We start from the raw sequence: 16270 nt of genomic DNA on the forward strand, positions 1-16270 counted from the left end.
GAAGGAAAGGTTAAGAAAATCCAATTTGCACTTGGAAAGGAAGGTAGAACTCAAACTTAAGCTGGTCCTTGCCTCCTGGAGAAGTCGATTTCTCAGCCTCAGACTGGCCCCAGCAAAAGCACTGTTTTCTCTTTAATAAGATTTACTGTCCTTGTAAAGGTTTCCCTTTGCCAGTAGAACAAAATCGTCAATCACTGTTTTCATTCTGGGCCTTCAGTTTAGACACCCTGGGCCCTGGCCACAAAAAGGCTCAGAAAAACAGTGCAACTTGGCATTCTGTTCAGTAGCTGATGAGACTGGAAATAACACTCCGTAAACTATGGCAGCTGTTTGTCAGCTGGAAGAGTTCAAAACTCATCACAGCTCACCATTTTCCTACCATGAAGACTGTTCTTTTTGCCACACAGCATTGCTTGGACATGCAAAGGCACTGTAACCAGGAGCGTTTTTTAACAAAACAGGGGTTCTGATGGCATATGCTTTGTCAGTAATGTTCATTTGTGCAGGAAGCTTCTGAATATGAAGGATGTAAGTACTGGTAGCATGTAGACTCCCATGGAAAAATTGAATTCCTGGAGAAAATACTACCTGCGAAGGAAAATAATGGATTTGTGATCCTGTTTGTTTTGATGCAATGTTAGAGTGGCAAATCTTTGAAAGACAGTTATACCTTCCATAAATGATATTTTTTGCTAATTTTTCAAGAAAATGTAGAATTATTTAATAATTGAGTGCTGAATATAATATACCATAAACCATCGGATTCTGATTTTAAATTTTGCTCTACTAACTTTGTAGTCAATTTCAGGCAATATTGTAAAAAGAAATAAAATGTACAATATCTAATGATTTCAGTTTTATCTTTATTTTACATGTACTCTATAAATAATATAATTTTGTCATAAAGTTATTACTTCATGCTTTATGGTATTTCTATACTTCAGTTGTATTACTGTCATTACTGTATATTTTATATTTCAGAGAATACATTTCTGAGAGCAATTACAATGTCTTTCCCAGTAACAGGCAGTATCATAAAGGCTCCTGAAGGTATGACATAACTTCTGGAGATTAGCTATGCAGCAGTCAAGACCATGTGCCCAGCCTAGAACATCTGGAATGGCCATGAGACTCAGGATTTGCATATTGATGAACTAGAATATAAAGGGTTTAAGGAGATGTTAGAAAAGTAAGGAAAAAAAAGGCTACCTTCTTGTAGCAATGAGTGGATCAGTGTTTCTTTGTTAATGCATGTCACTCCTATTTATCTTCCTTTTCATATGGCAAAAAGCTTCACAAGTTTTTTTTTCTTTGCAATTTGCAATAGTCTCTAAAATGTAAAAGAGAGTGATGGATCAAGCCTATTTTTACAAGTATTTTCCCGGGGAAAAAAGTGATGACTGCTCTAAGCAACTAACATTTTTTTTTTTCTTCTCTGTATTCCATTTATATTTTAATGGATATCAATTACAGTTTGTCAAAACTGGATCTGAAATACCTGCTCTTTTGAAAGAATACAAAAATAAAACTTTTGACTACTGTATTACAGAAAAAATGCATTCTCTTTTTGTGTTTTGTGTTTAAAAACACAATATCAATGGGATATATGTAGGCAGATTAAGATTCTTTTTTGCATTCTCTTACACCATAAAATAGAATTTGATGTTAGAAAACATATCTCTCTAAGAATGCAGTTTTTCTGATCTCACCAGTTAAAGTAAATCAATCAAGTATGAGTAATCTAACCCTTATTCCATTGGTGACAGTGAGTGGTCTATCATTTACTACAGTGGGGCACATGGGTCCCATAGTTTAAATAATGTTGCTGTGGGCTGTAGGATTGAACAGAAGTGTTGAAAACGGTTTACTGCATTACAGTCTTTGCTGCAGGAAACAAATTGCAAAGATGGGTATTTAGGAAAAGAGAAATAGGAGAAACAGTCAAAATTACTCTGTACATTTGAAAAAGAAATCTACTCAAAACCTGGGAATCTACTGCTGGTCTTTTCCTTATCTGACTATCTTCTCCACTGACATTAAACAGAATCACAGAATGTTAGAGTTTGGAAGGGACCTTGAAAGATCGTCTAGTCCAATCCCCCTGTCAGAGCAGGAATACCTAGATGAGGTTACACAGGAAGGCATCCAGGCGGGTTTGGAATGTCTCCAGAGAAGGAGACTCCACAACCTCCCTGGGCAGCCTGTTCCAGTGCTCTATCACCCTCAGTGTGAAGAATTTTCTTCTCATTTTTAAGTGGAACCTCCTGTGTTCCAGTTTGTACCCATTGCCCCTTGTCCTATCATTGTTTGTCACTGAGAAGAACCTGACTCCATCCTCATGACACTCACCCTTTACATGTTTATAAACATTAATGAAATGAGGTCACCCCTCAGTCTCCTCCAAGCTGAAGAGACCCAGTTCCCTCAGCCTTTCCTCATAAGGGAGATTAACTGAATTTTTAGCTGGGTGAAAGAAAAAAAATTTTCTTTCAGTTTTCTTCTACTTCTTCACTGATTCATATCAGTCATAGCAACATGAGTGTCAGAGGAAAAAAAAACTATCTGTACCAGCGTCTGTTTTACAACATGCACCTTCAAAAGCTACCTTGTAATAGCAGCTTTTGTAACATCTATATAACATCTGACACCACTTTTCTAGGGACTAGAAGAACTGCAACTGAAGATCACCCGAACCTCCTGTGTTTATTTGTCTACAATCTTTGGGTTTGATCCTTTGCAGGGGAAACATGCCATCATATTTATCTCAGTTTGGAAAACAATTAATGATTTTTATTTCCTTTTTACATCAGGTAATATTTTTAACTCAGGAAAAAAACCAAACCTCTCCCTGGTGAAAAGTTACACATACATACAATTTGAAATCTAGTAAAGGTTTTGATCTCTCCCATTTCAGTAAAACTTATTCAGTCAGAAAAGGATGTCAAAGGCTTGCTATGATGATCTGAAGAGAGTAGATTGTTCTTTAGAAAAAGTTAAGAGACTTAGCAAAGATCTGAGTGAGAGAACTTGTGGTTAATTCCTGTAAATATATCAGAGTAAAAATGGGAAACAAAATAAATACTTGAACTGAAGGATGATAGACATATTGATAGTTTAGTTAATGAATTCCACTACGTACATGTTGCATCCTGAATTTGAACAGGAAAAATTTTACTTTTCTGTTACCTGAGGTTCCAAGCTTCTTCTCAGTTCAACTGGAGATTAGGCCTGAGTCATAATGTCATGCTGTGAAAAAGTCTTACAAGGACTCACCCAAATACTATTAATTTTACCATATTTTATGTTTTGTTTTAAAGTTTATTAATAAAAAAAAATAGCATTGTTATTCCTGCATATGTATCTTGTTATTTTCTCCTACACATTCCTCGATATTAAAATGGGATTGTGCGGATATATGTTATTCACTTTCAAATTAAAACATATGCATCAATCAAGTACTATGAAGGTATTTTTAAATCAAATGGGAACCATATAGAACAGTACAGCCATTATATGCTACAAACAACAAACTCCTGTGAATCCTTGCAGAGTGCAAACTCCTAGAATGACGTTGACTGTGAAAAGCAGTAAAATGAAACAACAGGCATTTTGTTATTTTTCCAAGTTATCCAGTTTTCACACATTATAATGGCAATGCAACTATTTGAGCATATGATTACATTCATGTTTGCATCCAGTGACAATTGATATTATTGAGATGCTAGTGGGACATTTATTTATCGACTGATAATGTCTCAATTTAAAACCTGCACATAAACTAAAAGGAACATTTACTGTTAAGAGTTATAATGATGGAGACTTAATCTGTAACTGCTGCTACCTGTAAAAAAATAGCAATAAAAAGCGGTCAGCAGCACTGTCACAGTACATGTTGACTGCATCCTAATTTAGTCTTTGCTATGCAAATCTCCTACAGTGTGTATGGGCTTCAATTTCAATAAAAAAGGTGTGAACACAATTTTAGATTGCTGGCTAACAGCCAGTCATCTCTGTTTTGGGTTCAGCTTCATCAAAGCATTGCTGTTCTTCGCATGTGCTTCAAAGCGCTACAGAAAATGATTTACACCTGCAGCCCAGAAATGGAGACAGACCTGTGGTCACTGCCTCAGAAATTACATTAGCATTATTAACTCTTGTGAAGATGCGACCAGCCACCAGTGAACTAGGATTCATCTTCATTTATACTGTGGGATTTACCTGGGAAAATTGGAAACCATTACAACAGATGGAAGTCAGTAGTGAATATGACCACTATCTGAGGGATTAGAAGAAACAAAAAAGGGCATGGAAGCTACATGATGTGAAGTGGAGAGAGGAAGAACTGACAGATAAGAGGAGAGAGAACAATTAATTAATTAATTATTGGAAAAAAATGGGATGGAAGGAGAAGGCAGATTCCAAGAAGTTAGGACTAAGTAGTGTTAGATTAAAAATGAGATATAGTTGGAAGAAGTTGTTGATGAGTTCAGCTAGGACTAATGAAATACACTTAATTGATGTAAATAGAATCCTGAAAGTTGAAATTAGAATATATGAACCAGTTAAATTTGCTCTGTGTTGGGGATGTGGGAAAATTATGGGAGGAAGTAGACTTGGACTTTTATTCTGAAGAAGAAAATCAATCTGTTCTATGTGAGTGTTCTGCAAAACCATTTTATGCAGAAGACAGCCCAGACAAAGTTTGACCTGTGGAGCTCAAGCCTAAGTTTGAAACAACATGAAAGAAAACAGTGTGAACTATGTACAAACTATTGTACCATAATGTTCTGTTTTTTTATTATTATTATTTGTGGAAAAAGGCAGATGGATAAAATGTTTCATTTCTAACAGCCATCGTTGGGTGTAGGGCCTTGTAAATGCTATGTAAAGTCAAATGTGTCAAAGGATCCCTGCCTCGAGCATTGAAAGTTGGGAAGCAAAGCAAGTATTGAGCTTCTAAACATCACCATTAAGCAGGAAATACATATGCAACTAGATCGCCTAAATTTATGTACCAATTACAAGCAGTGTTTGCATGCTTAGCTGGCTTTTCTCAAAGACTTACCCACCTCTTTTTATGCTCCCAATTATACAGACAATTTCTATTATTAGGCAAGCACTACAGATGTATCTGTCAGAAAACTCATCTTGCAAAACTTAGAAGGAGAAAAAGATTGTTAGGAAGTGGTAGGCTTTTTACTTTCAGTCTCAAGCAATAGGTTCTGCAGGTTTTGAAGAGTACCTATCCTCTCCTGTGTCACATACCTGCCATGGAATTTGGGTTCTTCTAAAAAGGAAATCTTACTCCATTGAAATCTGTGGGAGCTAAATCACTTGCTCCCTGTCTCTCCATCAGCAAAGCAGGACCTTCAGCATTCTGCTAGAGAAGTCACTGAAAAACAAGTAATAAAGGTACCATTTTTTATATCACCTTTGTTGATTTTTTTGATATAATGAAACTGAACTACCGTTCATAAACTTAAAAATATATGCTAATCACCAAAGTTTGGCAATATAGTACAAAGATATTTATGAATGGGAATATATCTCACAATATTTTGAGTAAGTTGTGTTTGCTTCCATTTCCAGTGAATTTGGGATGACTTCCGTTAGGTATGGAAAAGGAAAAATTCATAGCATTTTGGAGAGGATGGCAGTTTGTCAAAGAAAACAGTTTATTTTACTTTTATTAGATTAACTTTGCAATTACATTGGTTTATTTGAAGAGCTTCTCTTCACAGAACGATGATGTACAACAGTGTTTCCATCTGTTCAGAGAATCAGAGCAACTGTAATTTGGGTCAAAGATGCCATATTCAACTCATACTGTACTTAGTAACAGGGATAATGTATGGCAATGCTACTTCAAGGGGCTAAAGCAAAAAGACACTACATGTTAACCTGAGAAACAGAAACAACATATTATGAACACTGGAAAAGCAATAATAGAAGCTAAGAAGTGGAAATCAAGGCTGGTGCCATTTGAAATGTCCAGAAGGTTAAAGAAGCAGGAAAAGTTAAATTTTGCAGCAGCATAGTCAGCATTTTGATCAGATCTAGTGAATCAATCACAATCAACCACTCTGTGTCTCTGGGGAATGATCATATTCAACAGAACTTAAAAAGATTTTTTCCAAATACAAAAGATATTTATAAAAGTGAGAATTTCATTGATATTCCCCAGCTTGTTCAACTGATTTGTGGGTGTTTCTTACTTCGTTCTTTGGAAAAGAGCAAAGTGGGACTGCTCTGGGGGACTGTGTTTGTTTCCTGGCCGCTTCCAGTGAAAACAACATATTTATTTGGAAGCAGTAGATAAGGCAGGTATCAGCTGTCTAGACCATTTTCCCTGTTTATTCTCTTCCTGATGCTAGTTTGGCTTATTCACTTCTTCACTGCCAACAACTTTTCAATCACTTTTTCCATATCATACATTCTTCTGTGCTATAATGATTCCTATCGTATCATGAACTTTGCAGTGAAAATACATTACAAACCAAGGAAAGGAGAAAGCAGCCAAAGGAAGCAGCCTAGACAATAACATAACAAATCAAGATAAAGCCAGCTGTTCTTTGACCTCCTCATCTAGAAAGCCATGGAGGTATAAGACGTGAGAAGGCTTAGTGGGGAACGGTGAGGTTGGTGTTGTATCTATATGTGCCTTTTGTTACTTCCCAAATCCTTACACTTATTTCCTGCTAAATAACTCTTCAACAATCCTCTCTATTCTGCTGTAAAAAGCCTGACCACCAGCAGAGAAATCTCTGCTGCCCTGGTGATGTAGACATAAGTTCCCATTTTGTGGCCTATGACCCCTTGAAATGTGTTTTGACCTTGTCCTTGTCCAGTCCAAGCATCATGCAGGATTTTGACCTTTGGAAGCACACCGCTCTGCCAGGCCTGCTCATGAAAAGGGAAAAAATAGTGTCTTAAAATGGGATAAATATCACCAGTCACTTGACAGCCACTTTTACCTACCCTAACCACAAACCTTCATTCCCAGGAGACACACTTCACATTAATCATCCTACATTATGCAGCCATTGGTTATGAAGATGATGAAAGTTGGGGCTTTTGCAAGGCTGTTATTGACAAGTTTCACTGTGCCTCAATGATGAATAGCTCTTATTTTTTGCCTCCCACACCTCTTTCTAGGCACAAAAAACCAATAGTTAACCTTCAGGGTATGTTATAAATTCAGCTATGATTCTCTCTTAATTAGACACTTCAAGTATTTATAGGAATGCCCCTTTTTATTGGATTTGAATATCCTTAAGCGTGATTATGTAGCCATTATTGAATTTGAGTTCTCTGCAAACTACCTATAATTCAGTTTCTCTCCTTTCTGTGCTTACATAAAGTACTATTAGTGGCTTCTTTAGGTAAAGAGAAAAATGTGTAAAATGTATCATTAGCTGGGATATTAAAAAAATGAAATGTTTCAATAAAGTAGCTGGTTTTGATTGTGCCTGCTTTTCCCACACATTTTTCAACCTATTTTCAGCCTTTCTCATAGGCACAAGGGAATCTGCACTGTAATAGCTTCTTCCCTATCCTCAAAGGAAATAAAACTGATAACACTCCTTTTTCTATTAAGCAAGTAGTGAAGTCATGGTGCTGACAAGATGTTAATTTTTTTAAAGTTTTCTCATTTCCTTTTTCTAATGCTACTTCGCTGTAGATAATTGGCCTTGTGTACATGTGTTTGTAGTTTTAAATCCAGATGGTAATTTTGTTGTCGCTGTTTTCCCAGTTTAAAATATTTGTAAATTCATCCATTAATACTTCAAACATTACTTCATATATTTTTCATATGGAATTATTATACACTTAGGTTTCATTCATTTAAAAAGGTTATGCTGCATTAATTCTTCAAAGTAATATAAAATCATTCAATTATGTCTTTAAACATAGCTCTTTCTTGTTTTGGAAGAAAGCCAGTTTCCCACCCCTTGCTCTCTCTCTCACTGTCCCTGTCCGCTAATTCCAGTGGTCATGAAAAGAGTTTTTCTTTCATGAATGTTTCAACATTGAGTGCTCCTCTCTTGTTAAAAAAGTCAAGCATTCCCTTCTAAAAATTAAATTGGCATTTTTATTACACTGCTGATTCCGCTGAGTGAGAAGACCTCAGACAAAGGGAGCTTGTATAAGGGAACCATTCACAGGAGGCGCTTCGTTTCTTGGGAATGGGAAAAGCTTTACCTAGTGACAACTAAGGGCAGCAAAACAGAACAAAACTGAATGCAGTAACAGCGCTTCAGATTTCCCAACCTGAAAGCAAGAGCGATCAGTTACAGGCTTTAGCACTGACCATTTAAAGGCAGGCGATAATGAAGCTGAATATCAAACAATTAAAGAGGGTGGGTCAGGCTAGATGATATGATATTTTCTCTTCTTAGCTTTTAATGCTACGATCATTTAAAAAGGCACAGAAAGAAAGATCAAAAATGTCATAACTGCAGAAGAGACATTAAAAAGATTGTCCCCTGCTAGTACGAACAACAACAAGATTCAAATTGGGCTGATAAAAATTATGTGTCTTTCCTAATAAGTTAAGACTTCAAAACTACTATTTTATCTCATTCAGTATCCAAACACAGCCCCCGCCTTGAGCTAATTTGGCTGCTCATTTAGGATTAAGAGGAAACAATCCTCCACCTGTTATATTTGGCTTTGAATAGAGCTAGTGGAAATTATTTTGATTATTCATTAATTTGTTTGGCCAGCCTTAGCCCTATAGAGTTGGATGCTGTTGCAAGGAGCTGAAACATAAAATCTCAAGCACGAACCCTTTGTGTGGAGATTTCTTCCCACATCCCTTTCTTCAGTCAGTGTAACATTTTCCTAGTACTCCTGACCAGGACACAATAATTACAACTCTTGGTATCAGCTCCCTCCTGTCTGACAATGATAATCCTTAAATTGAAGCACAAACAGATTCTAACAGATCCCCTAGATTCCCTAGAGAGAAGACTGTCTCTTCCTCTTCCTTAACTTTATCTATGTAATTTCAGTCCCATTCACTTTTAATGTCATCAAGATGAAACACAGAAACAAAAATTGCAGTTTTTCATGTAATATAATACTTCAGCAACAATTTAACACAGAATCTGAAAGACTGGTTATTTCCCTTAATGGAAAAAGTGATGCCTCTGACTGCTTTCAGAAATTTACCAAGTTAATTTTGGATTTATTATGTACGATTTCTTTAAATATATTTGAGTAGACAAGACTTATTAGATTTTCTGAAAAAGAGTAATATGCTGAGTTGTGTGATGGGATTCCTGAACTTGGAAGTTCTTTCTAGCCCCATGACTAGACTTCACACACTGCAGATCCCCACAGAGGTTTGGTGTGGAATTTTCAATTCATCAAACTCTGTACATGTAAAGAAAACAGCCTTCACTTTAACCTATCGTTGGTCCATATGTATAGACATGGAAGATGTACATCTAACCAGAAACTGTGTCTGGTCTCATACCCTGACAGCACCCACTTCCTTTTTTTTTTTTCCTAAAGAAGAATAACCTACTTTTAGCGTAAAACATATTTAGTTTTTCCCAATGGAAAAACAAATAAGCAATGTATTTACAGTGAGGTAACTAGTATCCATTCATTGTTTGATATTTGAAAAAAATGTTGTCTCATGCATAACTTGGGAGAGCAAATGAGACTATCCTGTAGGTTATGATCCCCTTCTCAAAAGCAGGAAGGGTGAAGGGAAAGTAAAGTTCCCTCTTAGAATGAGGCAGCCTGGGTGAATCTGCCATAAAATACGGGGATGTGAGCACTTTTGCTGCCAGTCACATTTGTTTTCTTTCTTTTTTTTTCAAACAAAGCCCAGCTCAGTCTTTTTGAGTACTTAATGTGTGACCACCATCAGAAGGAAGTTTTTTACTGGAATTTGGGGGACATTTGCACTTCTATACTACAGAAACTGAGCTATATAAGCTAGGCATGTGGCACCTATCTCTTAATAAATCGTTTCACACTTAGAATTTATGCTACCAGATCGATTTTTTTATAGATCTGTTTTCCTTTCTTACTAATTTTAAAGGCAATTTCTACTTCTTGAACTGGAAATACATTTAGAAATTATTTTGATAATTTGGATGTTGTGTTTTCAGCAATTTATCTGCAGTGGCTGTTGCAGTCTTCAATATTTCTCATTTCTTCTCTCTCTTTGCTAAGCATAAAACTGTTTTATTTCATTTTTTATGTCTTTAATTGTTTTCTTTAAGACCATTTTCTGAATGAACATTTTTACTCTGTTACATGTTGCCATTATTTTTAACCAGTAGAAAAAATCTTTTTATCCCTACATCTCAGCACAGCATTGAAAGATCATTAAATAATCCACTTTGAATTATAAGTTCACTGTAATTTCTTATTGATAAAAATCTTTAATCATAAAGAGATAAATCCTCTTGGATATAAAATTGCCATTCACTGAGTTTCTCTCAGTCTTCTTAAAAAGCAGACAAACCAAACCAAACCTTCATTAGGCCAGGGAAATGCCACCTCCCTGAGAAAACAGCAAAGCAGGTATGTTCATAATCATCCAACTGCAATAAAATTTAGGAATCCAAGTTAAACTATAAAAGCTCTAAAAACCCAAAAGAGTCACATCATAAACTTGACTGTATTTACTACAAATTCTATTCCTTGCAAAAACACCTGAGCAAAAGCCCCTCAAAACCTATTAATGCACAGATGAGGAGTAAGACAACTTCTGTTCTTTTAATCATTGAAGCTGTGTTTGCTTTTCTTCTCCATCAGTCAGTGAAATTTAAGGTCTTGGAAAACAACCTATGTGAACAGCAGCAGGAGCTATCACCACTCAAAAGGAACTCTGTAAGAAACTGTTGCGGATTGCTGTTTGGTTTTTTTCAATAATACTATCTGTATAAATGAACAAGTTGGAAAGTTAGAGCTAAAAAATGCGTTCTTAATCATTACTGCAATAATTTCACCCAGAAAATAAATGGCAAACATTCAGTCTCACAGCAAGAGCTTTTTATTCTACTTCTAAAAAAAGATGCTGAACTGAGTTTAATTACTTTCTTAAATATATAAAAATGACTGTTGCTTAAAGAGATAGTAAGAATCAAAGTCAGAATAAATTTGAAGTGCTGATAAAAAATAGATTATGCTGACCATACCCAAGCAATTTTCTAAAATTAGCATTAAAGGTCTAATTATATATGTACAAAAATTCACATTACTTAAAGTAAATATATGCATATTCAGCGTAACTGAGTTTCATTTAGCACTCACTACACATCTATAAGAAGAAAAACTCATTTTTCTTATTCAATGATCACATCTTGACACAGTCATAAAAATAATCTAAATTTTCAAGGCCTGAAATGTATAGCTTTTACTAAGACTTGGCAAGTTCTGGAGAATGGAATGATAATTATATTATGCTGTAATACAGAGGAAGCAAATAGTCTGTAATACACAGAGGTTGAATGACATTGAATGCAACAGTGAAGTTCCCTTAAACCGTATAACCAAGATGACAAATGTCAATTGCGGAATATATTGGCTAGGAATTTGGGGATGTGGTTTCTTTCAGTTTGGGGAAGAAATGCATTTCCTTAATTAGAAAATAGTTTAGAAAGCAATTTTATTCAACTGGTGTGAACAACAGATCATCAAGATTCCTTGGAGGACAGATGTTACTGGGGCCTTTCCACTCCCTTTGAAAACAGGTATATATACAGAGACTGATTCTGTGATCCCTGTGAAGAAGCAGACCTGTTATTCCAGACCTTCCAAGCCTATTTTGGGAGCCTGGTATGGTGCTAGTGAAGGACTGTGAGGTTAAAACTTCGCCCGTCATCTCTGTGCCGAGTTCCACATGACAGCCTCCAGCTGATGGGTGTCTGCAGAGCAGCCCCAAAGGACACCTGGAGGAGCTGTGTTGGCTCCTGCTGGTCACTGTGACCCACCAGTACCAGCAGTACCCACCAGTACCAGCAGTACCCAGCAGTACCAGCTTCAAAGCAGCAAGGAGTAACAAATGTTCAGGACAGCAAAGATCGGTTCTTTCTCTGGATGCTCCAACACATCTGTGATGCTCCAACCTTCCACATAGCATTTGAGCTACACAGAGCAATGGGAATGATGCTGTGAAGGTATTTCCTAGAGGTCCAACACTTATTCTATGTGTTTGCAAGGCTCCCTGAACAGAAGACTACTAAACTGAAATAACTGGAAGAATATGAGGCAAAACATGCTTCCTTTGATGACAGGGTGTTTCAAAAAGAGGGACCGAATTTGAAACATTTGGAATGAATTTAACTACCATCTCAATGTTGTCTGTATAACAGGTGGAGGGAACATAGAGCATTAGGGTTACTAAAAGTTTATTAAAACTTGATGACTCATTAAACTGTAATTTTTTGTGTAGTTGTAACATGCTGCAAATCCTGAAATATACTGCTTTGAAATTGGGTCCTTCCTTTTGAAACACCCTGTGTTTGCCAAGGTCAGGAGCAAAATTATGTTAACTGCAAATCACAACTAGCATATAAGAAGATAGAATATTTCAAATGCATATTGAAACTGAATATTCCCTCAGTTACTCTGAAGTCTGGTCTCCAGCATTTATATTCTGAATCTCAGGCAGTGGCATTCTTATGAACTGGCTCACAAAAAGATGTTTAGTTAATGCTCAAGATTCTTCGAGGACTTCCCCAGTCTCGTAGAAGAAGGGTGATATCTATCTAAAAATCTATATTTAATTGCATAAAGTCTGTTGATGATCCTTCAGTAGATATAATAGGAAAAGAGCACAGTGATTGTTGAGTCATGTAGAGGATACCCTGATAGGCTAGAAACTAGCTAGGTATCACATTAAATGAATACTTTCTACTTCAAAAATCCATTTACCAAAAAAAAAAAGAGGAAAAAAAAGAGCCTGTGAATCTGAATAAAACAGAAAAATATCAAAGACATTGTGACCTGAAATCTGGCAAACTGGATAAATTTTTTAAAAAGTTTTCCTGAAAATATTAGAAATAAAGAAATTCCTGTATTTCCTATTTCCATGAAATCACTGATTTAATAAGTCTTTAGAATATCATGGTCTAGAGAGTAGAATGGGAATAAAGTTCAAAATGAAAATGATTACTCTTTGTGGGTATTACTACCAGGAAAAATGTGTAAATGTCACTAATTTCTAAAAATATCAAGTAGTTAATATATTTAATGTGTTACAGTACAGCACTGGTAATAAATGAAGAATATACTGATGTTCATGGAGTCACAAGTCTCTAAAACAGTAAAAAAACCCCATAAAGCTAAAATTCAGATACAATCCATTGTGACTGGTGATAAAATAAATTAGTAAACACGAAGCATAAGTGACAGAAATACTACTACCCCTTTTTTCTTAGGCAAAACTCAAACAAGAACCTCTCCTGTGAAAGTGGGAAATCATCAGATACACAAAATATTGAACAATACCGTCTCTGTCCATATGGAGGGCTCAGAATGAATGTTGGCAGTACACTGCCAAGGACTTGAGCATTTTCCAAGTGAAAGCGATAGTCAGAGGAACAATTTCCAGCAAGTGGCATGTGCTCATGTATAGACCTTTAGCTCTTCATAATACTTATTTAGCTCTTCATAGTACTGATTTGTACCGGTCAAACTCGATGACCTTATGGGTCTCTTCCAACTGAAATGATTCTATGATTCCAAGATTTAGGTCTCAGAAGTGCAGCAGAAAATTGTGCACCTCTAGTATTCTGCCCCACCACTCTCACAATTTTTGTTAACAGTTTAGCACCCAGTGATTCAGACCCCTTTCTCCTATTATTTTCTTAAATTATAATTTAAACCTGCATCCACTCATGCTGATCAAAACTTTCAGCAACTTCTGCAAAACCAAAATAGAAAACACAGATGAAAATACTTGACCATCTGGGATCATACAGTAGAATAAGTACAATGAATGAAGCGGTAATCTACAAAGAGCGAGACCTAATGAGCAAGTAAAATATTCAGAAAATCAAAGGCCTAATGTAGAGCATTATGTTTGTCAGAAAAAGCAGCTGCTCTGGGAAAGCTGCAGCTCATGGCATCAAATCATAATGAGTCAGCATCACCCATTCCCCACACCCTATCACGTAAAAGAAAGACACACAGACTAACCAAAGGTTCAAGTGTAAGGCTTAGCTTTAAGTATTAAGAAAGAAGATGAGCAGTCAAGGAGAGTACTACTTTGTAAAAGATTGTAATTACAACATTAGAGGTTTCCATGTTGATTACTCACCCTGATTTATATTCTTACCAGTGAGCAGTCACACCAATGTCAATAGTATTACCTGCCCAAGCATATGATAATCAAAGCATGGCAGTGTACTGTGTATGTTCCTAGGTTTCTCTTTTTTTTCTGTCTAATGTTATTTCAGATTTTCATGCAATGCTCTAATTTTCTTGGTTGGAACATTAACAGAAAAAATTCACAGCACATATCATAAATAATGAAATTAAGTATCAAGACCTCTTTCATGTGCCCATAAGGTATAGGGAAATTAAACAGTGAATGTGTAAGAGTATGGTGGATGCAAATGCATTGCTGCTATAAAACCAATATTAGTTCAATTTTTTGTGTGTGCCTTGTTACATTTAACCCAAAAGTCCAGAAGAGCGCTTGTGTATATATGAAAGGAATAGAAGTCAACTTTTTATTCCAAGAAAACAGAGCTGGGTCTCAAACCTGCTGTCTCCATGCTCTTCTCTTGGAGCACAGACAAGTTAGGGAATTAGATAAAGTTCAAATGTTCATGCTGTTGTGACAGTTCACAGGAAGGGGCACTCGTGATTCTCTCTCAGCAGATCAACTCCCAACTCATCTCTGCTGAGAATAACGGTGATAAAGTTATTGAGACCTACATTTCATTGGTTTATGATTTCCTTACGTATGGGTATTCAATTCACGAAGGACATTTTGGTGAGACAACTTACAGCAATCCTTGTGAAAAAACAGAAAAATAAATCAAAATGGGGAACAGTCTCCACCCCAGCATAAAAGACATTTCCTTTGGTGAAGACACATTTGATTCCACCAGTCAAAATACTTCCCCTTAAATAAAACAGTATGTAGCAGTAATATTACAGGGTCTAATTTAAATGACATCCATTTAGCTGGCAAAATGATAATCACTGCACAGAAAGTCAGACTTGCTGTAAAGGCTTTCAGAGAAGATTGCAGTTTTATCCTCCATAGCCTTGCAGTTCTAAAAAGAAGTATTGATATGTCATGAACAGCTTCAGAAAATGTTCTTTGGAAGAGTGCTGCAAGCATTTATTGCCAAATTTGGATTGTGTATCCTTTCATTTTAGCAGTAATTAATGGTATGCACTCTTCTGTTAGCATTCAGCTTTTTTCATTCAGATAAATTAATGAAAGGACTTTTCTGTAATTAAATTAAGTTGCATTACTACTACTCCTCTAGAAATGAGTATCAAGATGTTCTCACTCTGTCCCTGATTGACATATTCCTTAATATAGATGTATATACACATGGAAATGACAGGACAAAATGAATTATTGTACTGCTTCTCAGGAAAGCATATATTCTGTATCAAAAAATGGCTTGTACAAGATGTCTGAATTTTTGTGATGATTCGTTCAAAACCAAGTAAGAAATTTGAAGAAAGTGGTAAACTGGAAGAAACTTGCTAAACATATAGACTGTTCTACTGTCTATTTGCTATAAACAAATTGACAAAAAATCAGGTATTGTGCCAGTGAATTCAGCTGGTTTCAGCAGCATTTTTTAACTCGGTGTGCAGTGTGGCATGAACACAGCTATGCTGCTCCTAGTCCCACAATGGAGTCTGTGCTGCCAGCTCAAATATCTCTGTATCATATTCCTCCGCTTTCCCAACTGCAGGGGTAACACAGCAAGCCCCGCTGGCTCCTTTCCTCTTCTCTACGCATTGCTTAAGTCAAACACAGGTGATGATATTGGAAACTGAGAATCCTCTATAAAAATAATTTATAGTCTTAAATGATGCGGTCATATTTTTTAAAAAAGTTAGACATAGTCTCCACGATACTTGTTGAAACTCCTTTATAGCCTCTCTCCTATATAGAGGGACAAGTACTTTCACAGTGTCATCCATTGTTTTCTAAGGCAGATGTCCAGAAAGCATAATGACTTGCTCTCTGGAGATGACTTTCTCACAACTACAGAGGGAGCCTTGAAGATTAGCTTAGTTTTTGGTGGCTGAACTTACATGAGAGAAA

General features: G+C 36.2%; 1 protein-coding gene across 4 annotated transcripts in view; it reads right to left on the reverse strand.

Annotated features, from left to right (window-relative positions):
* The window catches only part of FUT9 (fucosyltransferase 9), a 108778-nt gene that overhangs the window by 77139 nt on the left and 15369 nt on the right, over nucleotides 1-16270 (reverse strand). For 2 of the 4 annotated variants that reach the window (XM_071806744.1, XM_071806743.1), the window contains exon 2: nucleotides 5266-5392. The exons of the other annotated variants lie outside the window; for them this stretch is intronic. In XM_071806744.1, coding sequence (XP_071662845.1) covers nucleotides 5266-5272 — 7 coding nt within the window. In that variant the 5' untranslated portion in view covers nucleotides 5273-5392. The remainder of the gene's footprint in view (nucleotides 1-5265; nucleotides 5393-16270) is intronic. 4 annotated transcript variants of the gene reach the window in all.

This window comes from Patagioenas fasciata, chromosome 3 (genome assembly GCF_037038585.1).
Source record: "Patagioenas fasciata isolate bPatFas1 chromosome 3, bPatFas1.hap1, whole genome shotgun sequence".
NCBI classification, from domain to species: domain Eukaryota; kingdom Metazoa; phylum Chordata; class Aves; order Columbiformes; family Columbidae; genus Patagioenas; species Patagioenas fasciata.